At 43.3% G+C, this 27,903-nt stretch overlaps 2 protein-coding genes across 4 annotated transcripts in view; one reads left to right on the forward strand and one right to left on the reverse strand.

Annotated features, from left to right (window-relative positions):
* TMBIM4 (transmembrane BAX inhibitor motif containing 4) overlaps positions 1-6,080 on the reverse strand; it is a 31,334-nt gene extending 25,254 nt beyond the window's left edge. Inside the window, exons 1-2 of the mRNA XM_075856884.1 lie at positions 5,846-6,080; positions 415-523 (exon numbers count right to left, since the gene is read on the reverse strand). Coding sequence (XP_075712999.1) covers positions 415-523; positions 5,846-5,939 — 203 coding nt within the window. The 5' untranslated portion in view covers positions 5,940-6,080. The remainder of the gene's footprint in view (positions 1-414; positions 524-5,845) is intronic.
* A 128-nt stretch (positions 6,081-6,208) lies between these two features.
* On the forward strand, positions 6,209-27,173 carry LLPH (LLP homolog, long-term synaptic facilitation factor). 3 transcript variants are annotated; one of them, XM_075856886.1, is made up of 4 exons: positions 6,302-6,316; positions 8,348-8,400; positions 16,492-16,705; positions 26,720-27,173. In XM_075856886.1, the coding sequence occupies exons 3-4, from the start codon at positions 16,498-16,500 to the stop codon at positions 26,881-26,883; spliced, it is 372 nt and encodes a 123-aa protein (XP_075713001.1). In that variant the 5' UTR covers positions 6,302-6,316; positions 8,348-8,400; positions 16,492-16,497; the 3' UTR covers positions 26,884-27,173. The 3 variants fall into 3 exon arrangements, with proteins under 3 accessions (XP_075713000.1, XP_075713001.1, XP_075713002.1); XM_075856885.1 differs by lacking the exon at positions 8,348-8,400 and having other exon boundaries at positions 6,209-6,316; XM_075856887.1 differs by lacking the exons at positions 6,302-6,316; positions 8,348-8,400 and adding an exon at positions 10,336-10,357.
* The last annotated feature ends 730 nt before the right edge of the window (positions 27,174-27,903 follow it).

Genomic DNA, 27,903 nt, shown 5'->3' on the forward strand with positions numbered 1-27,903 from the left:
TGGAGACTGGTCCATAGCGGCCGTCCTTTGTTGTGTACAATGGCGAATCACATATTGGCAACAGAACAATCTATAAAGGCCTAATGCACACGACAGTGGTGATTTTACGGTCTGGAAAACCACGGATCCAGTGTCTGTATTTGCAAGGCAATTGGTCTGCAAAAACCTGTAGTGTATCTGTGTATTTACGGATCCGCAAAAAAAGCAAAAAGGAAGGCTGGAACCTCCTGAGCAGGTCACATGATCCGCAAATACAGACAATAAAACGACATGTCATGAGTTTTTGCGGTCCTACACGGATCTGTGAACATCACGGTCCTGTGCATAGGGCCATATAAACGAATGGGTTCGTGTGCTATCCGCAATTTACATGGTCATGTGCATTAGGCCTAAGCAACCGTATAACAAACCCACCTTTCGTGAACAAATGCTCGTATAGCATCAAAATAAAGGAATATTCCAGCTGTGATGGTGGTCAAAAGAACTTGCACTGTCAATATAGAGTAGACCTTCCGGAGGAAATCTGTACAAAAATGCAATCACAAGTTTTGTAAGATACAGCAAGAGCTTACGGTCAATATTTACCATTTCAAACCTGCAGTAGATTAATTTACTAATAACTTATGTATGGTCAATGGTAAAAATCTATAAATACCTAATGAGAGTATAGCCAAAGTACTAAATCCACCAATGGTAAAAACATATAGACAGTACAGTGAGGACAAACAGTTATTCAGTAGGGAGTACGAGGGTGTATTCGCACGTTTGCAGTCATTTAGGCATAATTTTTTCCCCACAAAATTGTGGCAAAAATGCAATAGCGTAGTGCTTTATTTCCTCTGCAGATCATTCACCCCTGCCGTCAGCCCGTTCATCCACGCGACATTACACAGCGCTGATGGTACAGAAACGTCAAGAATTATGTTTTTTTTAAAAACCGGGTAGATAGGTAGATACAGCAGGATGCACTCTGCGCTTTAAGAGACATCCATCTTTTTCCTTCTGAGGGGGCTACAAGAGAGTAGCCCATGTGATGGGCAGACGGAACATACAACTGCAGAAAGCAAGGCTTCGTTTTTGTCATGTGACCGGGGCACAGAGTGGACCTCTCACAGAGAATTGAAAAGTGACTCCTATCGGTGGGATACAGCAATCCTGCTTAAATAAACATTTAGGCCTTGTTCGCACACAGCTGATTTTGCATGTATTTATTTTTAACCAAAACCAGGAACGAAACCTAAACAGAAAGGGCTGGGCAATTGATCTAAAAAAATAATTAAATCGAAATTCAGCGCAATCAATCGACGCCATCTTGCGCATTTTTCGGTTTTTTAATCCCCCCCGGTTTAAACTATATCTGCATCTTCAGGATGCAGATACAGTTGAAACCAATGGTAGAGCAGGGGGCCATAAGGTCCCTGCTCTACAATTCACAACGTATCGCTGGTGGCGAGGCAGTGACGTCATCACACCTGTCTGTGCCGTGCCGCACAGACCAGAGGGATCTCCTCCCCTTGTCGTTGGAACGGGTTTAGGCGAGTTTGTATATTATTATTTTTATCAGGCACTATTGGGGCATTATACTGTGTGGAGTGCAGTTATAGGGGCATTATACTGTGTGGAGTAGGGTTAACTTAGCACAACTTAGCATTGTAACACATGAATGTAGTCAGAGCGGGGCTGCTGCTGTGTAACACAGCCATTGCCCCGCTCCTGAGTCCTGACAAGTGCGCGTGCGGTCAGCATGATGTGATGAATGCCGGCACTGAAGACAGAGAACATAGCGAGCACATTACAAAAAAACCCATGTTCTGTCTTCAGTGCCTGCGCCGCCGCTCATTAGTGCAGCGCCGGCCGCACCACCTCATGCTGAGCGCACACACACACACACACACACACTGTCAGGAGCGGGGCAATGGTTCTATTACACAGCAGCAGCCCCGCTCTAACGACGGAGATCAGAGAAATCGCTCATCTCCGTCGTTATTCCCCTGAATGCTGCGATCAAAGCGGACTGCAGCATTCAAGGGGTAAATGAGAAGGGTGGGATGCCATTTTGGATCGCGTCACAGGTAATGGGGGCATTATCCTGCGTGTGGAGGGCAGTTATGGGGGCATTACACCGAGTGTGGAGGGCAGTTATGGGGGCATTACACCGAGTGTGGAGGGCAGTTATGGGGGCATTACACCGAGTGTGGAGGGCAGTTATGGGGGCATTACACCGAGTGTGGAGGGCAGTTATGGGGGCATTACACCGAGTGTGGAGGGCAGTTATGGGGGCATTACACCGAGTGTGGAGGGCAGTTATGGGGGCATTACACCGAGTGTGGAGGGCAGTTATGGGGGCATTACACCGAGTGTGGAGGGCAGTTATGGGGGCATTACACCGAGTGTGGAGGGCAGTTATGGGGGCATTATACTGTGTGGAGGACAGTTATGGGGGCATTATACTGTGTGGAGGACAGTTATGGGGGCATTATACTGTGTGGAGGACAGTTATGGGGGCATTATACTGTATGGGGAGCACTATCGGAGCAATATACTGTGTGGGGGCAGTGTCAGGGGGTATATTATATCCAGTAGTATACAGCAGGCTCAGGGGATAAACATTAATTCGACGTAGCATGCAAATACGGGGTGAGGCATGCAAAAGGGATGTGGTCTAAATAATAATTCATTAATCGTAATTGAGGTTACATGTTTAATTCATCGTGATTTTGATTTAGGTCATAATCATCCAACCCAAAAAAACAAAAACAACCATATTGTGGTTTTTTTCAATTGCAAAATTGCAGCCACATTAAAAAGCATTTAGACGTGCAGGTTAATACGCCCACATAGGTTAACCCTGGAGGTGATAATTATCATATGAGACAACTAGCTTTTATACCCGGCGTTGCTCGGGAGGTTGACTTACGGTGTAGATAGAGTAAAAGCTCACTAGTTAAATACCCAATTATGTGTTGTAAGGCCCCATGCAATCGACCGTAGAATTCGTCCGTAATTACGACCCATTCACTTCTATTGCCCATGGACACGTTCCTGTATATTTACAGGAAGGTGTCCGTGCCGTAGAAAGGCTCCGCAAAAGAGAAGACATGTCCTGTTTTTGCTTTTTACGGACCGTGCTCCCATACTTTATATGGGAGCACGAACCGCATAATAATTAGAGAGTATTAAAAGTTAACTTACCTGCTTCTTCCACCAGTCCGGCCTCCCGGGATGACGTTTCAGCCAATGTGACCGCTGCAGCCAATCACAGGCTGCAGCGGTCACATGGACTGCCGCGTCATCCAGGGAGGTCGGATTGGATGTCAAGAGGGACGCGTCACCAAGACAAACGGTAAGTATGAACTTCTTTCACTTTCAATCGCTGCGGAAACTCTGCCCGAAAGAGCTGCCTCTTCTCTCTTTCCAGCACTGATAGAGAGAAGGGGCTGCCGATTAGTGCAGAGAAAACGGGTCCGTAAGCATGGGTGGAACACTGGTGACACCGGTCCCAATGTTATCCTTAACACTATGATCACATGATCCAAAAAAAAATATTCCCTTTAGGAAATAAAAGTCCTAAACCAGTGCTCCTAGATTAAACAACGAAGTGGTGGATGAGGGGCGGGGACTTCTGATTTATGCCCATTTGGCATAATTTTTCCTCGCTCCTCATCTTTACCATTAGTCCCTCCATCGCTCATTGCTTCTCCATGCATTTTAGTCCCTCCATCGCTCATTGCTTCTCCATGCATTTTAGTCCCTCCATCGCTCATTGCTTCTCCATGCATTTTAGTCCCTCCATCGCTCATTGCTTCTCCATGCATTTTAGTCCCTCCATCGCTCATTGCTTCTCCATGCATTTTAGTCCCTCAATCGCTCATTGCTTCTCCATGCATTTTAGTCCCTCAATCGCTCACTGCTTATCCATGCATTTTAGTCCCTCAATCGCTCATTGCTTCTCCATGCATTTTAGTCCCTCAATCGCTCATTGCTTCTCCATGCATTTTAGTCCCTCAATCGCTCACTGCTTATCCATGCATTTTAGTCCCTCAATCGCTCATTGCTTCTCCATGCATTTTAGTCCCTCCATCGCTCATTGCTTCTCCATGCATTTTAGTCCCTCCATCGCTCATTGCTTCTCCATGCATTTTAGTCCCTCAATCGCTCATTGCTTCTCCATGCATTTTAGTCCCTCAATCGCTCATTGCTTCTCCATGCATTTTAGTCCCTCAATCGCTCACTGCTTATCCATGCATTTTAGTCCCTCAATCGCTCATTGCTTCTCCATGCATTTTAGTCCTTCATTTATACGAGAAAGGACAACTGTCCTGCCTCTGTGTAAACCCGCTGTGGCCAACATCGCAGTGCTGCTGTCTTAGGCAATTCAGCGAGGAATGATGTACGTTGCAGCCAACTACGGGCTGCCACGTCATCAATAGGGGGCAGAGCCTGTCCGTGCAATCCGTTACTTGGGGAACGTGTGTCCGATCAAAAATAGCTATTCCCTGATTTTAAACCAATGAAAAAAAAAAAAAAAAAAAAAAAAAAAAAAAAAAAAAAAGCAGGCTTCAAACAAACTTTCGAAAATATATATAAGGGCCTGTTCACATCACCGTTCATTTCCGTTCCGTCGGAGGGTTCCGTCGGGTGAACCCCGCAACGGAAAGTGAAACTGACAGCACAGTCGACTACGCTATTGATTCCGTCTGAAAACCGGAAACCAGCCGGAATGGTGACGAACGGAAAGCATTAGCTATGTTTCCGTCACCAGTGAGATCAATGGTGACTGAAACGGAAGCTGTGCTGTCAGTTTCACTTTCGTTGCGGGGTTCACCCGACGGAACCCCCAGAACGGAAATGAACGGTGATGTGAACAGGCCCTTAGATTTCAAACGCAAATTCCACCGTACTAGTAATGTAGTTCAATAGAAGTCAAGGTACCGCCATTTACATGTAATAATCAATAACAACAATTAGGTATGAACGACTAATTTTCACTAGTAATGATAAATTTATCTATCATTAATTATTTTGCGCGTTTTACTTCAAGAACGTGCCGCTTCGATCATTCGTTTACATAGTAACCGTTGCGTGTATTCAGGCCTTTACACACAGCAATCCTCTACCCTCAGGTCACATACACACGACCATGCAGTATTTACGGTCAGTCAATACTGCACGGACTGGTGGCGGTGTGCCCCTGGCATTTGCGGGCCCTGCTCACAGCAAGGCCAGATTCACATAAACGAGTGCAAACTTGAGCATGAAAAACTGCCGTTTAATCACGTCCGAGTTGCACCTGTGCGGGTCCTTTTTTAACGGAGCCTCATAGACTTGAGTCTATAGAGTGATCCGTCAAAACTGAAGAAAATAGGACATGTTCTATTTTTCAACGGCCCCTTCACATGGTCCGTTGAAACAACTGCCGTGTGAACGGCCTCATTGAAATACACGTATACTACGGTCGTCTGAATTCGGCCTAATAAGTATAGAAGCACGGTCTGTAAATGCGAAAAATAGGACATCCTATCTTTTGCGGGTCATTTCTACTGCCCAGACACAAACCCATAAATACTTACGGAAAAGGTGGCCGTGGCTCATAAAAATGAATGTGTCAGTATTTTATCCGTAATTGCAGATAAAAACTACGGTCGTGTGAATGAGGCCTGTATAGTAGATACTAAGATATAGTAAATATTGTATAGTAGATATAATAATAGGGACAAGGATGAACAACGCAGTGTACCAGGATAGACAGCTGCGTACTATGCTATACAGTGACACCGGTGTACAGAAAACGGACGCGAATCTGCGGGACAAGGCTGATTATTATATAGAGGAGTAGCATTCTCACCCATACGGATGTGGATACTGGCCGAAGCCACGTTGGTCCCGTAGTTAAAGTCATCCTCGATGGAGGACCGGGGGTAGCGATCCACAGCAGCCATTCTCACCGAAATAAGCGTCACTCACTCTACAACGTCCGTGACACTTCCCGATCACTGTGCTAATACTACTGTGGGGGTTGTATTCAGTGATTACGTAGCAGCCTGTGCTCCTCCTACATCCTGTGAGAGGATCTCTACCAGACATGTGACCGCTGTAGACGGCTGAATAACAATAAAAGTTGTGGCATTGGAGTGCGCAGTTTATGTGAATAGGTGCAGTGTGGTAGTGAGTCTATACATTTGTCTCCGGAAAGATGGCGGCAGTTAACATTTTATTTTTCAGCAGTTTTGCCTCTAGGACCCGAGTGTTGAGCACATCCGGTGCAGTTGACTGTGCTGCGTGGGACCTGCGTGCCGTGCTGAGGCTCTGTGGAGAAGTAAAGTATTCTGTTATATTACATGTATTATCCTAGGGTTGTGTATCTGTAACGTGTTAATGTAAGAAGTATATGGATGTCATCTGTCTTGTAACTATTACTTATACGTTCTAAACTCTATGGTATTCTAGGAAGACGTATGTCGCTATGTTTTTTCCTATGCTTATTATACCTATGAAGTCTAAAGAGAAACTGAGGAAGGGAGACCAGAAGAACCCTGTGGTGCCCTTCCCTAGTTATAGGGGAGCAGCACATTTGGCAGACATGACCTCTTTCTCTGCATAGTCCCATCAGTAGCAGAGGACATCCTGCCGCTGCTCACATGTAAACCTTGAACTTTCCTACTTCCAGTTGGGGTTATCTTCATTCCACATAATAGGCTAGAACTGCCCTCAGGATACAGCACATTTTATTTTTTTACCGGAGACTATAGCGCATCATTGTGTCTGGTAAAATCACGGACACGCGTACGGAACCCATTGAAGTCTGCAGTGTGTTGTGCAACGGAACCATTGCTTCCGTCGTTCCCTTCTTCTGCTCCTCTGATGGAGCAATACACAGCAACAGAGGTGTGAACTTAGGGCCTGTTCACATCACCGTTCACTTTCCGTTCCGGGGTTCTGTCGGGTGAACCCCGCAATGGAAAGTGAAACCACAGCTTCCGTTTCAGTCACCATTGATATCAATGGTGATGGAAGCATCGCTAATGGATTCCGTTCGTCACCATTCCGGCAGGTTTCCGGTTTTCCGACGGAATCAATAGCGGAGTCGACTAGCATCCCCCCTTCTCATTTTCCCCTGAATGCTGCAGTCCGCTGTGATCGCAGCATTCACGGGAATAGCGGCGGAGAGGAGAGGTTATAGAGCGGGGCTGCGGCTGAGTAATCCAGCCATAGCCCCGCTCCTGACCAAAAGTGTGCACGCGGTCAGATGCGGCCGGCGCTGTACTAATGAGCGGCGGCGCAGGCACTGAGGACAGAACATGGGTGTTTTGTAGTGCGCCCGCCATGTTCTGTTTTCAATGCCGCCGCTCATTAGTGCAGCGCCGGCCGCATTGCATCATCCTGACCCCGTGCATTTGTTATCAGAACTCCGGAGCGGGGCAAAGGCTGTGTTACACAGCCGCAGCCTCGCTCTCATACATTCACGTGTTACAATACTGAGCTGTGCGGCCTCACAGCTAAGTATCGAAATACATGAAATAACGGTATCGAACCGTTTGGAGATGCAGAGTATCGAAACAGTATCGAAATTTCGATGCATCGTGCATCCCTAATCCTGGCCAAAATATATTCGACTGAAGGATTTGATAGGTGTCAACTGACACCATTCAATCACTTACCCAGATCCAAATACATAAGTTATATCGGAGAGAAGTAAGAGACACAGAGACAATGCTTTGTATTCCCAATAATCCTTTTCTGGTTTATTGATAGAATGTAATTACAATAGTATCTCAAGAAAAGGGGAGTAGGTTTTAGCTCAGCCAATTGTTTACAAATGGTGCATTGCCTCTAACTCAACCAGTCACGTACAATGGGGAGTTGTTCGAGCTGACCCAATCACGAGCAAGTAAGGCTTATAGAAACTTACATGTAAATCTAGAGCTTCTCACGAGAAATAATGAGTAAGACAAGATTTCCTCATAATAACCTTACAGCTCTAAGGCCAGCACGTACGTTCTTATAGCAGATTCAGATATTTGACTCACTTTCGCACACTATCCTTCCTCCTCCGCACAATATCCTTCCTCCTCCGCACAATGCTGAAATCTCACACATGTTCTGTACAAGCTGTAGTTTCCTTGGTTCTGTAGTAAGAGACAGCAGCAGATGGAGTTAGAAGCTGTGCTTTCACACTGAAACTACTGCTGGAAGACACTCTCACTGCAGAGCCAGGGACACTGCAGCTCGTACTGAGCATGTGTGAGGTTTCGAAGGGACACCGATAGAAGGGACACCGATAGAAGCGTGGGAGAAGTTTGACATGACATGCATATACTTGGACTCATAAAATGCTTATTTTAATTAGGCAGGACAACTTTGAGGGAGGATTATACGGCCATTATTACGTGGATTTTCAAAGTAAGTTCAACAGATCGAAGTAATTGATTTAATAATGTATACAATTTGTATTGTGATATCTGGTGACAGATACTGTTTAAAGAGGATGTGTCGCTAGTAATCAACAAATTATATGTACACCAAATTGTGGCATTAAAAATTCAACTAATCCTGCAAAGAGAGTCCTCATACAGCTATGTAGACGGAAAAAAATATAAGTTATAGCTCTTTAAATGCGACGATGGAAAAACGAAAAATTGCTTGTCGTTAAGGCCTAAAATAGGCTGATCACTAAGCGGTTAAATGCATACCATACGTGTACTGTGACTCAGCAGAAGTAATACACAGTAGATAAATGCAAGTAATACTTCCATGCTACGTATAATGAATGGAACACCGGTTTCCCTACACTAGGGCTGGGCGATATGGCCTAAAAAAAAACTTTCCTTTTTTTTTATCAAGCTTAGGCCCCATGCATGTTTTTTACGGGCCCATGGACTTCTATTGGCCACGGGTACCTCCCCGTATTCTTACGGGAAGGTGCCCGTGCCGTTGAAAAATATAGAACATGTCCTATTTCAGGCACAGGCAGGCCCATAGAAGTCTATGGGGCTCCCGTAATTACGGGTGACAACGTGTGTGCACCCGTAATTACGGGAGCGTTGCTAGGCGACGTCAGTAAATAGTCACTGTCCAGGGTGCTGAAAGAGTTAAACGATCGGCAGTAACTGTTTCAGCACCCTGGACAGTGGCTACCGATCACAATATAGATAAAGCTGTAAAAAAGACGCTCATACTTACCCAGAACTCCCTGCTTCTTCCTCCAGTCCGGCCTCCTGGGATGACGTTTCAGCCCATGTGACCGCTGCAGCCAATCACAGGCCAATCACAGGCTACAGTGGTCACATAGACTGCTGCGTCATACAGGGAGGTCGGGCTGGATGTCAAGAGAGGGACGCGTCACCAAGACAACGGCCGGGTAAGTGAATTTCTTTTACTTTTACCTCGGAAAGGGCTGCCACTTCTCTCTTTCCTGCACTGATAGAGAGAAGGGGCTGCCGATTACTGCAGTGTAATTTTGCAGCGAAAACGTGCCCGTAAATACTGGTGCAATACGGGTCGAATACGTGTGACCAAGGACCCGTATTTACGCCAGTATTTATGGGAGGGAAAAAATAAGTTCGTGTGCATGAGGCCTTATGGGCTATTCTCAACTTTCATCTTTTTTTGCTAAAAGAAACTAAAAAAAAAAATAGTTCAACGAGCTCGCACCAGAAGGAGTTGGATATATTTGATGCAGGCTTTTTTGTCTCGCCACCCAGCTATGATTAACTATAGGGGATAAAATGCCATCATAGCTGCTAGCAGGAGTGGGGCGCCCGCATGGAATATATTTGCACAGTTCAGAGTCTGAGAAAAGTAGAGCACCATCCATGCAATTCTGTTATGTAAAAGAATGGGATTTCAATGATGTTAGTTTCATGATTCATATGTATATTTTATTGAATTTAAACCCCATTCTTTTACGTAAGACAATGGCATGCACAACCGTTACTTAAAGGGAAGGTGTCATGAATTGTATTTTTTTATCATATTGCTTTTAGTATGATAATAAAATTTATTTGTGTTCTACTTAACTTTTTTCTTTTACTTCTCTATGGGGGCTGCCGTTTTTTTTCTCACCTCTGTATGTGTAGATTAACGACACATACAGAACAGAGATGGAATACGGCACATACATCCCCATAGAGAATGCGAACGGGAGCCGTTCCATTCTCTGCAGCGTACGCCGTCTGTGTGGGAACAGCGCATGCGCCGCTCCCACACAGACCAAAACGAAGCTCGTTAGCAGAGCGAAATCCGGTGCCATTTTCATGTGGACGAGAAGCCGCTGCTGGACAGTAAGATGACAACTTCCGGTTTATGTTCCAGGAAGCGAAGGAGCAAGGAATAGGAGCGGAGGCGGCGGCAAGAGCAGGTAATTTATGTTCGTGTTATACTGTCTGCTTAGCACTGTATCTAATCCTCCTACACTGTGCAGTCGCTCAGAAAATGGCGGCACACAGTGTAGGAGGTTTGAAGATTCAACCCCCTCCTTCTATTGGCACTAGCCAGAATAAGGGAGGGGGGATTGTGTGAGGACACTAGAGTGTGTATCTACCCCAAATTTGCAGCATAAAGCAATGAGGTTGCTTTACCACATTGACCATGCTGCAATTTTGGGAACTGCTCCCTCTAGTGCCCAGCACATGGAAATGTTATAAATTAGAATCTAATTGATAATATTTCCTGACTTGTGAAAAAATTAAAACGATGTGTAATCACTCAAATAATAGTTTAACTAAAAAAAAAAAAAAAAATTCTAGCGACACATTCCCTTTAAAGGAGGTCTACTAGAATTGACAATTATCACCTAGCCACAGAATAGTTGATGATTGCCCCACCACTGGGACCCCCACCGATCGCAAGAACAGGGGTCCATAAATGTGGCATGCAGAACAATTTCTCAAAGAAAACCTGTCACCAATAAAACTGTGCCTTACTTTTACTTAGGGATGCATCGAAACTTCGATACTATTTCAATGCTGTGCACCCTCAAACGTTTCGATACCAAGCTGTGCTTACAGCTTAGCACTGTAACACATGAATGTATGAGAGCGGGGCTGCGGCTGTGTGATACAGCCATTGCCCCGCTCCTGAGTCCTGCCAAGTGCGCACGCGGTCATCATAAGGTGATGCGGCCGGCGCCGCACTAATGAGCGGCAGCACTGAAGACAGAACATGGCGGGCGCACTACAAACATCCTCATGTTCTGTCTTCAGTGCCTGCGCCGCCGCTCATTAGTGCAGCGCAGGTCGCATCACCTCATGCTGACCGCGCGCAATTATTGTCAGGTGCGGGGCAATGGTTGTATTACACAGCCGCAGCCCCGCTCTACCGGCGGAGATGAGAAAAACCTTATCTCTGCTGCTATTTCCCTGAATGCTGCGATCAAAGATGACCACAGCATTCAGGGAAAAATGAGAAGGGGGGATGCCACTTGGATCGTGTCACAGGAAATTCCAGTGACTTGATTGAGGGACATACCATATATGGGCAGACAGCCCAGGGTCCATTGAAAGACCCCAGGGCTGCCTTACCATATTTTCTTGTTAGGCAGTTAAGACATACCGAAGTATGACCTGTGTACTATACTTATATAGATATATGCCAGTACATTAAAGTTTAAAAATAAAATAAAGACATAAAGTAATATTTAAAAAAAAAAATACAATACACATACACCTATTTTACACTAAATATTAACACCTTCCCAACATTTGATGTATCTATAATCCAAAGTCGGGTAGCGGAAGTTTGGAAAGGGCTCATGGAGAATAGCGACCGCAGCATTTAAATAGTTAGAAAGAGGGGGGCGACCCCCTCTAACAGCTCATCGCGCCCCCCCACAATGCAATCGCAGTGGGGTGATGGTTGCTTTGGCTGCCTGGGGGCCTAATGAAGTCCCCCAGGTCCGCCATCTTTGTGCTCCTATTGAGCGCTGCCTCCAGCAGGGCTTAATAGAAGCCTGTTAGGGTATGTTCACACACGCTAATTACGGATGTAATTCGGGCGTTTTTGCCCCGAATTACATCCGAAAAATGCGCCTCAATAGCGTTGACAAACATCTGCCCATTGAAAGCAATGGGCTGACCTTTGTCTGTTCACACGAGGCGTATATTTACACGCCGCTGTCAAATGACGGCGCGTAAATAGACACCCGCGTCAAAGAACTGACCTGTCACTTCTTGGGGCGTAATTGGAGACGTTATTCATTGACTCCAATGAAAAGCAGCGCCCATTACGTCCGTAATGGACGCGGCGTTCAAGCGCCTGCACATGCCGTTACGGCTGAAATTACGGGGATGTTTTCTCCTGAAAACATCACCGTAATTTCAGCCGTTACGGACGCTGCCGTGTGAACATACCCTTAGAATCACGATATACTGCAATATGTTACTATTGCGGTATATCTTGCAGGCAATCTAACGATCGCTGTTTTAAGTCCCCTAGGGGAACTAATAATAAAAAAAAAAAAAGTAAAAATGAGTAAAATAAAGTGTGTTTTTTGTTTTTTTTTTAATTTTAAAAAAAAATTAACCGTTAAAAAAAAAAAAACCTTTTCCCATTTTCCCCCTAGAGCATAGTAAAAAAATAAAGATAATTGGTATCGCCGCGTCCGTAAAAGTCTGAACTATTACAATATAGCATTATTTAACCCGCACGGTGTACGCCGTAAAAAAAATTAGTCAATTCCAGAATCTCTATTTTTTTTTTTTTTTGTCACCTCATCTCCCACAAAAAAATAAATAAAAAGTGATCAAAATGTCGCATGTACCCCAAAATGGTATCATTAAAAACTACAGTTTATCCCGCAAAAAATAAGCCCTCACACCACTTAATCGACGGAAAAATAAAAAAGTTATGGCTCTCAGAATTTGGCGACACAAAATAAATTAAATTTTTTACACTTAGGTTTTTAAAAACTACATATATTTGCTATCGCCGTAATCGTATTGATCCACTTGGACATAACTTTAAACACTCCCAGTTGTACTTAAGAAAGGCTCATTTGCATAAATATAAAAATGCTCATAACTTGGCCAAAAATGCTCGTTTTTGAAAAAAACAAAACTTTACTGTAATCTACAGTGCAGCGCCGATCTGCTGCAATACGAGATAGGGGTTTGAAAATCTGGTGACAGAGTCTCTTTAACTGCACATAAAACACATTGTAATATAATAGCAGCAGTCTGTCCATAACAAACATTTCACCATTGACTTCTATTGAAAAATTACTTACTGCAGTTTAAAAACGCAACATAAACGCACCGTGACTGCACCGTGTGGCCTTACCCTTCCAGTTCATCCCAAAGGTGTTTGATGGGGATGAGGTCGTTGATCTGTGCAGGGCAGTCCAGTTCTTCCACACCAAACTTTCCTAACCAACCATGCCTTTATGGACCTGGTTTTGTGCACTGGGGCACAGTCATACTAAAACGGAAAAGGAGATTCCTGAACTTTGCCCACAAAGTTGGAAACATACAATTGTCTAAAATGTCTTGGTATGCTGATGCATTAAGATTTCCCTTCTCTGGAATTAAGGGGCCTAGGCCAACCCCTGAAAAACATCCCCATAGCATTATCCCTCCTCCACCAAACTTTACAGTTGGCACAATGCAGTTAGGCAGGTAACTTCTCTATCACACATTCAACGCTCCAGTGGTGCCGTGCTTTATATCACACCATCCGACGTTTGGCATTGTGCTTGTTGATGTATGACTTGTATGTGGCTACCCGGCCATGAAGCTCCCGGTGCACAGTTTTTGTGTGGATACTAATGTCAGCGGAGGATTGGAACTCTGCAGTTAAGTCTGCAGAGCGTTGGCTGCTTTTATGCAGTATGTGGTTCAGCAATCGGTGACCCCTCTAATAGGGTATCCATGTGGAATACATCGGGACTTCGGCTTCGTACCATCGGTTCTGAATAAATACAGAATAGTGATGCGCCGAATAGGTTAATTGAATTCATTAGATGAGTCACCCTGCCCTATCCTACACTATACACTACATCATTACACTATGCTTGACTTACATACTTGCATATTGTAAGCGTACCTAACTTTTCAGGTGACTTTTCAGAATAAGTTGTGTGTGTTAGTTAACACGATTTCTGGCCGTTATGTGACAGAGCCTGCAGAGGGGAAAACTGCTAAATAATGCAGAATACATCTTGGATTCTTAGTTGTCTCTTAAAGGAACAGTGTTACCACAATTTTTTTTAAAATATTTTAAAGATGTTAGTGCTTTATTAAAAACGTTTGGATTAATTTGTGTGTTACTTTTTCTTATTTTTACACTTTTTCTTCCCTATGGGGGCTGCCATTTTTTTTTCCATTTCTGTATGTGTCGATTAACGACACATACAGACATGGAATACGGCAGCTCCAGTCCCATAGGGACTGCGAACGGGGCCCGTTCCATCCACTATGGTGTACGCCGCTGTGTGGGAACGGCGCATGCGCCGCTCCCACACAGTTCAATTTGAAATGCGCGCCGTCCGGCGCCATTTTCCTGTAGACGGAAGTCGCGGCTGGACAGTAAGATTACTACTTCCGGTCGCGGCTTCCGGACTTGTGCACATGGAGCAGCGGCAGCAGACGGAGCGGATGGACCGGAGGGAGCGGCGGTGGCAGGAGCAGGTAAGGGATTTCTATGTATGTTTGTGTTCAGTGTGTGTTTACTACTGTATGTAAACCTACTACACTGTGTGTTAGCTCAAAAAATGGCGACACACAGTGTAGGAGGTTAGACCGTTTAAACCCCTCGTTTCTCCCGGCACTAGCCAGGATAAAGGAGGGGGGGATGCTGAGAGCTCACTAGAGCGAGGGCTTTTTACCCAATTTTGCAGCATAAAGCAATGTGGTTGCTTTACCACATGCAATGCTGCAATTTTGGGAATGGCTCCATCTAGTGACCAGCAATGGGAAATATTATAAATTAGAATCCAATTGAATCCAATTTATAATATTTCCTGACTCGTGAAAAAAAAAAAAAAATTAGAACAATGTTTAATCACCTACACACTAATTGTTTAACTAAAAAAAAAAAAAGCATGTTTTGCTGGCAACACATTCCCTTTAAAGAGGCTCTGTCACCAGATTTTGCAGCCCCTATCTGCTATTGCAGCAGATAGGCGCTGCAATGTAGATTACAGTAACGTTTTTATTTTTAAAAAACGAGCATTTTTGGCCAAGTTATGACCATTTTCGTATTTATGCAAATGAGGCTTGCAAAAGTACAACTGGGCGTGTTGAAAAGTAAAAGTACAACTGGGCGTGTATTATGTGCGTACATCGGGGCGTGTTTACTACTATTACTAGCTGGGCGTTGTGTATAGAAGTGTCATCCACTTCTCTTCACAACGCCCAGCTTCTGGCAGTGCAGCACTGTGACGTCACTCACAGGTCCTGCATCGTGTCGGCACCAGAGGCTACAGATGATTCTGCAGCAGCATCGGCGTTTGCAGGTAAGTCGATGTAGCTACTTACCTGCAAATGCTGATGCTGCTGCAGAATCAAGTGTAGCCTCTGGTGCCGACACGATGCAGGACCTGTGAGTGACGTCACAGCGTGAACAGGCAGAAGCTGGGCGTTGTGAAGAGAAGTGGATGATACTTCTATACACAACGCCCAGCTAGTAATAGTAGTAAACACGCCCCGATGTACGCACATAATACACGCCCAGTTGTACTTTTACTTTTCAACACGCCCAGTTGTACTTTTGCAAGCCTCATTTGCATAAATACGAAAATGGTCATAACTTGGCCAAAAATGCTCGTTTTTTAAAAATAAAAACGTTACTGTAATCTACATTGCAGCGCCTATCTGCTGCAATAGCAGATAGGGGCTGCAAAATCTGGTGACAGAGCCTCTTTAAGTACCGCAAGACAGGAAGGTTTGTACCGATAAAGTAAATAAGAATCATCGGAGCTCAAAGGTGCCCCAGTAGCAGCGGTTCTCATATGTAGGTCGATTCAACATCCCGCAAACACCAATTGAGACAACGAATGGTAAAAGTATAGGTTAAGGGCTGCCACTCTCCCCAAATGTCGGGGGGACACTAAAAAGTTGAGACTAAATCTTGGCATTCATTCCGCTAGTAGAACGAGTGTACAATACTATCCAGTTGGTGGAAAAGAAATTTGGTCAACAAAATTTTTTTTTTTACATTATTTGGTGGGTGGGGGGGGGGGAAGAACCCCAGATTCCGCCAAGGTTTTTAGAGTTTAGTTTTTGCATCGGTATAAATGACGACCTGTTACCCTTATTCTGTGGGTCATTGCGATTATGGTGAGATTAAACTTTTATAGAAGTTGCTTTTTTATGCTTTACAACTTTTGCAAAATATAAACACTTTTGGTGCTTCTGTTGTGTACTTGAAACATTATACAAGATGTTCAGAAAAGCATAAAATATTTTTTGATTATATTGATATTAAATAAGGAGCCCTATTAAATTATAAACCATGTTCAATACAGTGACCATCCATTTTTCATTATTACCAACATAGATAAAAATGGCTAAAAGTATTAGAAGCAAATGGAAGAGGAAGATGCGGGCTGAGAAAAGGAAGAAAAATGCACCGAAGGAACTTGCCCGCTTAAAATCTGTTTTGGCAAAAGCAAATGCCGATGTGTTGATGACTGATGTGAAAGATATTGCAACTGTAGTGTCAGCTGAGAAAGTGAAAGAGAAGGCTACTAAGGAAGTTGAAGCTACAGAAGGTGAGTTATTTATTATAAATTGCATAAACGTGAATTTTTTTTTTTTTTTTTAATCTATTAGTTGTAGAATCTAATTCTAAACTAATCATGGCATAAAAAATTACAACATATTCCTGGTATATTTAAATAGTCACTAACCTTTCTAGAAACGTTGTATAAATCAATAGTACAAGGGAATAACTTTGTGGTAATAACGTCGGAATGCTTAAAGGGGCTCTGTCACCAGATTTTGCAACCCCTATCTGCTATTGCCACAGATTGGCGCTGCAATGTAGATTACAGTAACGTTTTTATTTGTAAAAAACGAGCATTTTTGGCCAAGTTATGACCATTTTTGTAGTTATGCAAATGAGGCTTGCAAAAGTCCAAGTGGGTGTGTTTAAAAGTAAAAGTCCAAGTGGGCGTGTATTATGTGCGTACATTGGGGCGTTTTTAATACTTTTACTAGCTGGGCGTTCTGATGAGAAGTATCATCCACTTCTCTTCAGAACGCCCAGCTTCTGCCAGATCACGCTGTGACGTCACTCACAGGTCCTGCATCGTGTCAGACGAGCGAGGACACATCGGCACCAGAGGCTACAGTTGATTCTGCAGCAGCATCAGCGTTTGCAGGTAAGTAGCTACATCGACTTACCTGCAAACGCCGATGCTGCTGCAGAATCAACTGTAGCCTCTGGTGCCGATGTGTCCTCGCTCGTCTGACACGATGCAGGACCTGTGAGTGACGTCACAGCGTGATCTGCCAGAAGCTTGGCGTTCTGAAGAGAAGTGGATGATACTTCTCGTCAGAGCGCCCAGCTAGTAAAAGTATTAAAAATGCCCCGATGTACGCACATAATACACGCCAACTTGGACTTTTGCAAGCCTCATTTGCATAACTACAAAAATGGTCATAACTTGGCCAAAAATGCTCGTTTTTTAAAAATAAAAACGTTACTGTAATCTACATTGCAGCGCCTATGCTGCAATAGCAGATAGGGGTTGCAAAATCTGGTGACAGAGCCTCTTTAAACCTATCCAAGCGATTCTGAGATTGTTTTCTCGTGAGACATTGGGCTTTATGTTAGTGGTAAAATTTGGTCGATATATTCAGTGTTTATTGGTGAAAAATTGCAAAATTTAGAGACCATTTATAAAAAATAGCATTTTACAGAATTTAAATGCATCTGCTTGTAAAACAGATGGTTAGAACACCCAAAATAGTTACTAGTTCACATTTCCCATATGTCTACTTTAGATTGGCATCGTTTTTTTGAACATTATTTTATTTTTCTTGGACGTTACAAGGCTTAGAACATAACCAGCAATTTCTCATAATTTTAAGAAAATTTCAAAAGCCTTTTTTTAAGGAGCCTATTCAGTTCCGAAGTGGCATTGAGGGGCCTATGTATTAGCAACCCCCATAAAACACCATTTTAAAAACACCCCTTAAAGTATTCAAAACCGCATTTAGAAAGTTTAGTTAACCCTTTAGGCATTTCGCAGGAATTAAAGCAAAGTAGAGGTGAAATTTGCAAATTTCATTTTTCTTGCTGAATTGAAATTTTTTTTTTCTGTAACACAGACGGTTTCACCAGAGAAACATTACAAAATATGTATATTCCAGATTCTGCAGTTTTTAGAAATGTCCCACATGTGGCTCTAGTGTGCTCGTGGACTAACACACAAGCCCCAGAAGCAAAGAAGCTCCTAGTACATTTTGAGGCCTCTTTTTTTTTTATTAGAATATATTTTAGGCAGCATGCCAGGTTTGTTGAGGTGCCAAAACCGTAGGAATCCCCCAAAAGTGACCCCATTTTGGAAACTACACCCCTCAAGGAATTCATTTATGGTTATTACCATTTTGGCCCCACAGTTTTTACTTCTTATATCACACCGCATGGCGCTGTAGGGCTTCTGGGCTTGATCTGACAAGTCCACCCCTCCCATGTACCTATTGTAGTCAAGGATGCAGTCTGGTTTGGGGGTCTCTGTACTGGTACCTCGTACAGGTACATGGGTACTGGTGTGGCCATGTATTGTTGTCATTACAAGGACATATCTCTTGTCTTGTACTTCACACACAATATGTGGCTGCTAGATTGTGCCCTGCTCTCACCCCTTTTTGTTTGCCCAAGCAGAGTCTTAGGGAGGCCTCTCAGATTATTTTTTTTCTAGCAGTGCCGCATGCCGCAGGACTTCTGGAAGCGAGGCAGTTGAAGAGTGGGATGCTGGTATAAACATTATCCAGGTAGAGGTGGTATCCCTGGTCCACCAGTGGGTGCACCAAATTCCACACAATTTTTGCATTAACTCCCAGTAGGGGGGGGGGGGGGGGGCATTCTGGGGGCTGAATACTGGTGTCCTTCCCTTCATATAGCCTATATTTGTACGTATACCCTGATGCACTCTCGCACAGCTTATACATCTTCACGCCATACCTTGCCCTCTTACCCGGCAGGTACTGGCGGAATTGAATACTCCCTTTAAATGTACCAAGGACTCATCAATAGAAATACAATTCTCGGGGGGTGTATGCTTGGGAAAACCAGGCACTGAAACTGTATAAACGGAGACCCCTATTAGACCAACGGTCAAAACTGGGGTCATCTCGGGGTGTGCACTGCTCCTTATCAGTATAATCTAAGAAGCGAAAAGTATTGCCTCATTTTTATTTTTTTAGGTTCCAGTTCAGTTCTGAAGTTGCTTTGAGGGGCCTATATATTAGAAACCCCTATGAAACACCCCATTTTAGAAACTAGACCTCTCAAAGTCTTCACAACAGCATTAAGAAAGTTTATTAACCCTTTAGGTGTTTCACAGGAATATAGAGCAAAGTAGAGGTGAAATTTACATATTTTTTTTTATTTTTTTTTTTTGTCAAAATCCTTTTCATACAATTTTTTTTTTTCTATAACCGTTTTACCAGAGAAACGCAACTCAATACTTATTGCCCAGATTCTGCAGTTTTAAGAAATATCCATCATGTGGCCTTAGTGCGGTAATGGACTGAAGCACCGGCCTCCGAAGCAAAGGAACACCTAGTGGATTTTGAGGCCTCCTTTTTATTAGGCACCATGTCCAGTTTGAAGAGGTCTTGTGGTGCCAAAACATTGGGAACCCCCCAAAAGTGACCCCATTTTGGAAACTAGACACCTTGAGGAATTCATTGTAGTTTTCATGGGGTGCATGCGGCTTTTTGATCCGTTTTTATTCTATTTTTTTTTTTATAGTGTTCACAGTGCGCTATAAATTACATATTCACTTTATTCTGCGGGGCGATACGATTACGGCGATACTATACGTTTATAGTTTTTGTCTTATGGCGTTTGCACAATAAAATACTTTTTGTAAAAAATAATTTACTTTTTGTGTTACCATATTCTAAGAGCCATAACTTTTTCATTTTTCCCATTAAGAACTGCGTGCGGGGGCTTGTTTTTTGCGTAACGAACTGTAGTTTCTATCAGTACCATTTTTCGGTACATGCGACTTTCTGATCTCCTTTTATTCCATTTTTTGGGAGGTGAAGTGACCAAACAATTGTGATTCTGGTACGGTTTATTATTATTTTCTTTTACAGCGTTCACCGCGGGGGATAAATGACAAAATAATTTTGTCGTTCAGGCCGTTACGGACGTGGCGATACCAATTATGTATAGTTTATTTGTTTTATATATTTTTATTAATAATAAAGGACTGATAAAAGTAAAAATCCCCCTTTTTCCCTTATTACTTTTAAAACTTTAATTTTCTTATTTTTACCCAACTTTTTTTTTTACTTTATTACTTTGTCCCACTAGGGGACTTGAGGGCAGGAGGCCCTGATCGCAATTCTAATACACTACACTACATGCGTAGTGCAGTGTATTGGAGCTGTCAGCTACTCACTGACAGCAAGCCCACTAGGCTTCAGTAGATGGCATAGCCGGACGCCATTGTTAGGTGTCCAGTTGCCATAGCCACCATCGCCGGCCGCTATCGTGTAGCAGGCCGGCGATGGTAGCTTAACCCCTAAAAAGCCGCGATCGCTATTGAACGCGGCTTTTAAGGGGTTAATCAGCGGGGACACAGCGATCGGTCCCCGCTATAGGAGCTGCGGCAACTGCTGTTCGAGACAGCAGCTGTCACAACTCCTGCATGTGTCGGGAATACGGCCGGAATGGCCGTTCCTCCCATGACGTACTATTCCGTCATGGAGCGCGAACGGGATGGTTTCCATGACGGAATAGGGGTTAAAGAGAACTTTTCACTTCCCCATACATGTGCAGCATGTAATGGGCAGGGCTGCACAAACCCTGGGGCACTTTTACATTTTTTTTTTCTATCCTCCTCCGTTATTTAGGTATCGGTGCCGTTATATTTGGCACCAGATATTTAAATAACCCCATGAACTGTCAATGGGGCGTGTTACTATGGCTGTGACACTGTCCAATCCGATACGACAGTGTTACTTAGAGAGAGGGAACGCTCTCACTCTTCAGCTGTCAAGATCAGTCTTCTGCCGAACTGGCAAGGGGGAGTGTCACTGCTACGGACAGTGTAAGTGCTGGAGAGAGGAGAGCGAGCGGGCATGCAAGCTCTCTTGAGCGCTTGTACGGTCTGTAGCAGAAACACTCCCCCTTGCTGTAGAGCGCGCATGTCCTAGCAGTGACACGCCCCCTCGCCAGTTCGGCAGAAGACTGATCTCGACAGCTGAAGAGTGAGAGTGTTGGCGTTCACACTCTCTCCTCTATCCTTGCTCTTGCTGTAACACTTTCTGTATCCGTTTGGACAGTGTCACAGCCATAGTAACACGCCCCCTTGCCATTACATGCCCCATTGACAGTTCAGGGGGTTATTTAAATATTGTGCGCCAAATATAACATCACCGATATCTAAGTAACGTAGGAGGATAGATAAAAAAAGTTAAGTGCCCCAGGGTTTGTGCAGCCCTGCCCATTACATGCTGCACATGTATGGGGAGGTGAAAGGTTCTCTTTAAAGTAACATCAGTGGTAAATGGCCAGTGACTGAAAATCCTATCGGAGGATATGCTGGCACGTGTCGGACAGAATTGGACTACCGGCTAGACATCTGCCGTGTCACCAATGGAAATCACTTTAAATATTTGTAGTGTATAGATAAAACGTAGTCTTTTTTTCTTGTTGATTTTTTTCGGTTATGAATAACGAGGCTATAAATTCGCACCATACTTTTTGAGTCACCCTGTATATCTTCTTACAGAAAAATGCCTCTTTCTCCACTTATCGTACTCCACCCACCTAAGGTCTCATGCATACGACCATAATGGTTCTACCTGTCTGAAAATACGAATCCACAAATACGGATGCGTGTCCGTAGCTGTCCACAATTGCAGAACCGCCCATAGAATTGCGAAGAATAGGACATGTTTTATATTTTGCGGATCATTTTTACGGCCCGAAGACATATACATATGGAAACATACGGAAAGGTGTCCGTGGCCTATAGAAATGAATGGGTCCGAAATTTCATCTGTAATTACGGATGAAAACTACGGTCGTGTGCATGGGCTTAACTGTTCACTCACTGAATTTACGAGTTCTCCGCTCACTGAAGGATCAAGTTACATGCTGCTTATAGAATTCTATGGAGAGGGGAGGAGGGAGCAGAGTGAGAGGCAGAGACAGACGCTGCTGCATCTTCCTGTGTTCTCACCCCAGTGCTGGATTCAGAGCTACATTGCTTAGAACTGCTGTATGATGTCCTCCATGCTGCGGCTGTTGCTTCTTCTGAGGGTATTCTACAGAGATTTAGGAGCAGGATGTTCTCTATGTGGTGTGTATGGGAGACATAAGTTAGGCTGCACCTAACTGGGAAACAGAAATAGTCTGCAGAGAAAAAAACTGCTTAAAAAAATTCAGACTACAAATCCTAATGGTCAGGAATAGTGTTAGGGCCTGTTCACATCACCGTTTGCTTTCCGTTCTGGGGTTCCGTCGAAAGTTTCCGTCGGGTGAACCCCGCAACGGAAAGTGAAAGTGAAACCACAGCTCCGTTTCAGTCACCATTGATATCAATGGTGATGGAAACATCGCTAATGGTTTCCGTTCGTCACCATTCCGGCAGGTTTCTGTTTTAACGACTGAATCAATAGCGGAGTCGACTGCGCTATTGATTCCGTCAGAAAACCGGAAACCTGCCAGAATGGTGACGAACGGAAACAATTAGCGATGTTTCCGTCACCATTGATATCAATGGTGACGGAAGCTGTGGTTTCAGTTTCACTTTCCGTTGCGGGGTTCACCCGACTGAAACCTCCGACGGAACCCCGGAACTGAAAGCAAACGGTGATGTGAACAGACCCTTATTCCTCATGTGCGCACACATACAAGTTTATTCTTAACCCTTGCCAACATTTGATGTATTCTTTCATCATGGCCAGCAAGGGGAAAGTATAGAGTGTGTTCACAGGCTGAGCCCGCTCCATACTAAGCAGGTGTCGGCTGTGTGTTACATCCGACACTTCACTGCAACAAGCGGTTTAACCCCATAGACGCCGCAGTTAATAGTGACTGCGGCACCTATGCCATTGGGAAGAGGGGTGCAGCCACCTATGATATCCTATCAGCCACCTGTGATAGCAATGTGCTGAATGTTGTCATGGCAGCCTGCAGGCCTTCTTTTATTTGAATTGTTCAGTGATTTCAATTTCATCAACTGTTTACAGTTGAAATACACCCACAATTGTCCCCCACTTGCTCATTTTCTAGGGGTTTTAGGGCAGTAGTTCTCTTTGCTATATTCTTTTAGCAATAATGGAGGCCGCGGATGAGGGGAGGCAGCCATGGCTTGAGTATGTTCATAGACCCAAGCTTTGTTCATTTTTCCAATTAAAATTTTCTACCCGGAGGTTGCCTTTAATAGACCATATACCTTTTTGAATCTTCATTCGTAGGACATTTTTAAGCCCCACCACCGATATGCCCAGGAGTGGCCATAAAGCCTAGAAACCATTTAGAGGTTCATTTGCATAAGCCCCACCTCTTTCAGGTTCATTTCGTTTGAAATTCCTGTCAAACAGGAAGGTTGGGAGTTAAAGGCATGGTGTCGCCCCAAAAACATGTTTTTTTTTTAAAATTTAAACATTTAGTGTGTGGGTGATTAAACATTGTTCAAATTTTTTTCATTTTTTTCGCGAGTCAGGAAATATTATAAATTTTTTCAAATTTATAATACTACCCATTTTTGGTCACTAGATGGAGCTGTTTGGAGCTAGTTCCCAAAATTGCAGCATTGCAACATTGGGTTAAAAGCTATCGCTCTAGTGAGCTCTCAGCATCCCCCCCTCCTTTATCCTGGCTAGTGCCGGGATAAACGAGGGGTTTGAAAGGTTTAACCTCCTACACTGTGTGTCGCCATTTTTTGAGGTAACCCACAGTGTAGTAGGTTTACATGCAGTAGTAAACACACACAAACACTAACATACATTGAAATCGCTTACCTGCTCCTGCCGCCGCGGCCCGTCCGCTCCCTTTGCTGCCGCTGTTCCATGTGCACTTGTCCGGAAGCCGCGACCGGAAGTAGTAATATTACTGTCCAGCCGCGACTTCCGGTCCACAGGAAAATGGCGCCGGACGGCGCCAATTTCGAATAGGACTGTGTGGGAGCGGCGCATGCGCAGTTCCCACACAGACGCCGTACACGGCAGTCAATGGGACGGGAGCCGTTCGCAGTCCCTATGGGACTGTGGCTGCCGTATTCCATGTCTGTGTGTGTCGTTAATCGACACACACAGAAATGGAACAAAAAATGGCAGCCCCCATAGGGAAGAAAAAGTGTGAAAATCAGAAACAGTAAAACACAAACACACAAATGAAAATAAACGTTTATATTAAGGCACTAACATCTTTAACATATAAATAAATTATTTGTGATGACACTGTTCCTTTAAGCAAAAATAGTTAAAGGGAATCGGTTGGCAGTTTTGAAACGAATAGGTGACGAGTAAACCAATTTAAACATACCGATGTTGCGGATCATACTGCTAGCATTTCAGAGAAAATAAAGTTTTAAACACTTGCACACCGGATGCAAATGTGAAGTCCGTGTCCGCTGGGTGTTCCTCCTTTCAGGGTGGTGTCCTAAGTCGTCTTCTGTAAACCCAACGCCTCCCCTCTTGGTTGATATATCTATTGGTCTTTATCAAACATTGTTCTGTCCACGAGGCTGATTAGAGATGTCAAGAGCAGAGGGGAGGACTTACAGCTGAATTCTTAGGACGCTTAGAATCCACAGGATATGCCATAAATATGATAGTGCCCCAGCTCTGGTACCCGCACCTACATAGAGAACAGGGGTTACCAGTCTCCCGCTCCGCTGGTGAGGCAGCTTCTGGTTCCAGGCAGAAACCAGTAAAGAGGGGGCCACGCGTGTATTTAGATTTGGACTAGAGTGGAGAAGAATCATGTAGAGCTAGGTTCACACAGCGCACTCAGCAATTTATGTTCAGCAGTACTGTTTGACAAGGGCCTATTGGATGTATGTCCCAGACGGGCCTATGCAGCTGCAGAGTCTATTGATTTTCGTGATGGTAAAAAAAGTATACTTCAGTGGTTTTTTTTTTTTTTTTTTTTTTTTTTTTTCTTGAGGCTGCTGTGTATCAGCCAAATATATGCCAAAAGCATACATTTTGGCTATTCACGTCTGGGTAAATCGGTGTATAAATCTCTGGAGATTTTCCTGGTGTATAAGTTGAATGTGCACCACAGAAGCAATGTGATTTGAGCCAAAGATAAACAAATAAAGCAAAAAATTACCTGTGGAATGTTGTCGATTTGTTCTCCAAAAGTGGAGTTTACCTTTTAAGCCAAATATCTGAATTCAGAAAGGAATATGTTAAAAACTGAAAGTAAAGAGCAGAATATTCTGCTAGTCATAAAAATATTCATAACAGTCCGGACCGGCTGGTGTGATCAGATTTTAATGGTATCTTAAAATATGTAGAATACATTTTCTTTTCACAAAGGAATGTTTTGTTTTGAAAAGAATACACATGATTGTCTACAGACGGGAGGTGGGGGGGGGGGGGGGGGTCCTGGCACACACACCATTGTGTCTATTTGAAGACTTTTTGTTTTTATGGTATCGGTTTCCATCTCCACTGAAGACAGATTTATTTTCCTGTGGTGGTCCCGGGCATGCTGCCCCTCTGGAGAATTTCATCTGACATTTTCTGGGCATTCTACAGTGTTGTAAATTGCAAAACAAATACTGTAACCTATTTAGTCATGTCCTTTCTAGTTAGTGATGTACCACAAAGCATGTTATAATGTTTAATCACAATTTGTACAAGATTTTACCCATAAAATTGAACTGAGGGAGGAAAAATAATAAATGATTTGCTTAACACAAGGCAAGATGCTTTTGATTTTATAATGTAAGCGGTCTGTGTTTTTGTTTTTTTCCATATTGTTTTTTCTATGCGCTCATATTGAAAGGTGAGATCCATAGGAACACCATTTAATAATGAAGTCGTCCATGCTTTTTATTCTGTAGCTGCTTGGATGGCCATGTGACTGCAGCCCAAGTCAAAACTATATACTACATTACTATATTGCGTATAGTGTGTTTGAGAGAAGGTCCGGAGATGCAAATTTTTCTTCTACCGACCCTCGATATTTTAAATAAAACCAAATTAAACAATGGATGATCTTGTTTAGTTTTATTCTCTCCTATGTAATAGTTATACGTAGCAGTGTTTGTGCATGTGCACTGTCACTTTAACTCTGTCGTTTCCCCCATACCATTGTATGAAGCGGATGTGCTGTTAGGAGGAACTGGGGTTTCTTTGTGCTAGTGATTGGTGGTGTCCTGCGGTGGAACACCCGTTAATCTAACATTTAGCACCTGTCCTGTGTATTAGGAAAACCCTTTTTAAGCCATTATAAAAGCTAAAAGTAGAAACAAAGAAAACACTAAATATTTTCGATCATATTCAAAATTAATTAAAATATCTTAAGTTGTGGCTTGTAATTTTAATTTTGTCCTGTCTTCTACCAATGACTCATTTAGGTGACAACATGAAGATGGACATGGATGTAAAACGAAACAAGAAAAGTCTCCTAGACCAGAATGGGCAGTACCCGGTATGGATGAACCAGAGGCAAAGAAAGAAGCTGAAGGCTCAACGTGGAAAAAAGGGAAAATCTAAAGGTTCTAAAAGACTGGCATGGTAGAATCCGAGTGAATTGTCTACTTAGTGTATATAGTATCCGTGAGAACACATCTGCAGCAGTGGAACTAGAAAAAGAAAATATGGAAATTTGTCAAGGAAATTTATATTCCTTTACAGTACTAATGTTTCTCTTTTACAAAACCTAATTCTCTTTTTATCTTTTTGTCTATGATGTTTTGTGTGTTTTATAATTGAAGCTGCTGACAACTGCTTGTAACCTTGATCTCTGTCTGAGCTTGGACGGGTTATCTGAGACTAAAACAAAATAAAACTGATCAATGGTACCTGGTATTTACCCTTATAGGAAAGTTTTTATGCTGGGTTGAAATGCATTTCTTTTAAGTAATGGGTTTTATTAGATTTTCAATTAAGGAAGCACAACATTGTCACAATCCAGTATAATGGAATTAAATGGATGACCTCTATCGCCGTATCCACAGCCTGCTGACTTTTGGGCAAGACCACAAGGTGTGGAGCATGCCTCCAGGAAAGCACAGTCCTGGAAACCAGTTTGGGGAAGGGGTATCTGGGGATGGTTATTAGCAATGCAAACCGGTACCAGTATAACAGCAACTGAAACTCTCTTCTCTTATTTATTTATTTATTTTTACTGCTTTCTGAGTTTTTCTGTTTTTGTTTTTTTGTTTTTGTTTTTTCTTACCTGATTTAGCTGGGCAGAATAGTTGTTTTTCAGATCGCTTTATCAATATGCACAGAAATCACATATCTGACCATGCCTCATCCTTCCCCCAACTTTTCATTCATGCAGATTTTATTGCTGTGCGCTCACAACAATGGCATGATAGTAGATTGCAAGCTGATGAAAATTAACATTAGAATTTTAAAGGGAATGTGTTGCTAGAATTTTTTATTTTTTTTTAGTTAAACAGTTAGTGTTTAAATGATTAAACATTGTTTTAATTTTTTCACGAGTCAGGAAATATTATAAATTAGATTCTAATTTATAACATTTCCCTGTGCTGGTCACTAGAGGGAGCAATTCCCAAAATTGCGGCATTGG

Source organism: Rhinoderma darwinii, chromosome 3 (assembly GCF_050947455.1).
Source record: "Rhinoderma darwinii isolate aRhiDar2 chromosome 3, aRhiDar2.hap1, whole genome shotgun sequence".
Taxonomy (NCBI): Eukaryota; Metazoa; Chordata; class Amphibia; order Anura; family Rhinodermatidae; genus Rhinoderma; species Rhinoderma darwinii.

Bases quoted from the DNA above. Each gene is read 5' to 3' on its own strand.
- LLPH (XM_075856885.1), top strand. From the start codon at position 16,498: ATGGCTAAAAGTATTAGAAGCAAATGGAAGAGGAAGATGCGGGCTGAG. The intron at 16,706-26,719 runs GTGAGTTATTTA...TGACTCATTTAG, and splicing joins GGAAGTTGAAGCTACAGAAG to GTGACAACATGAAGATGGAC.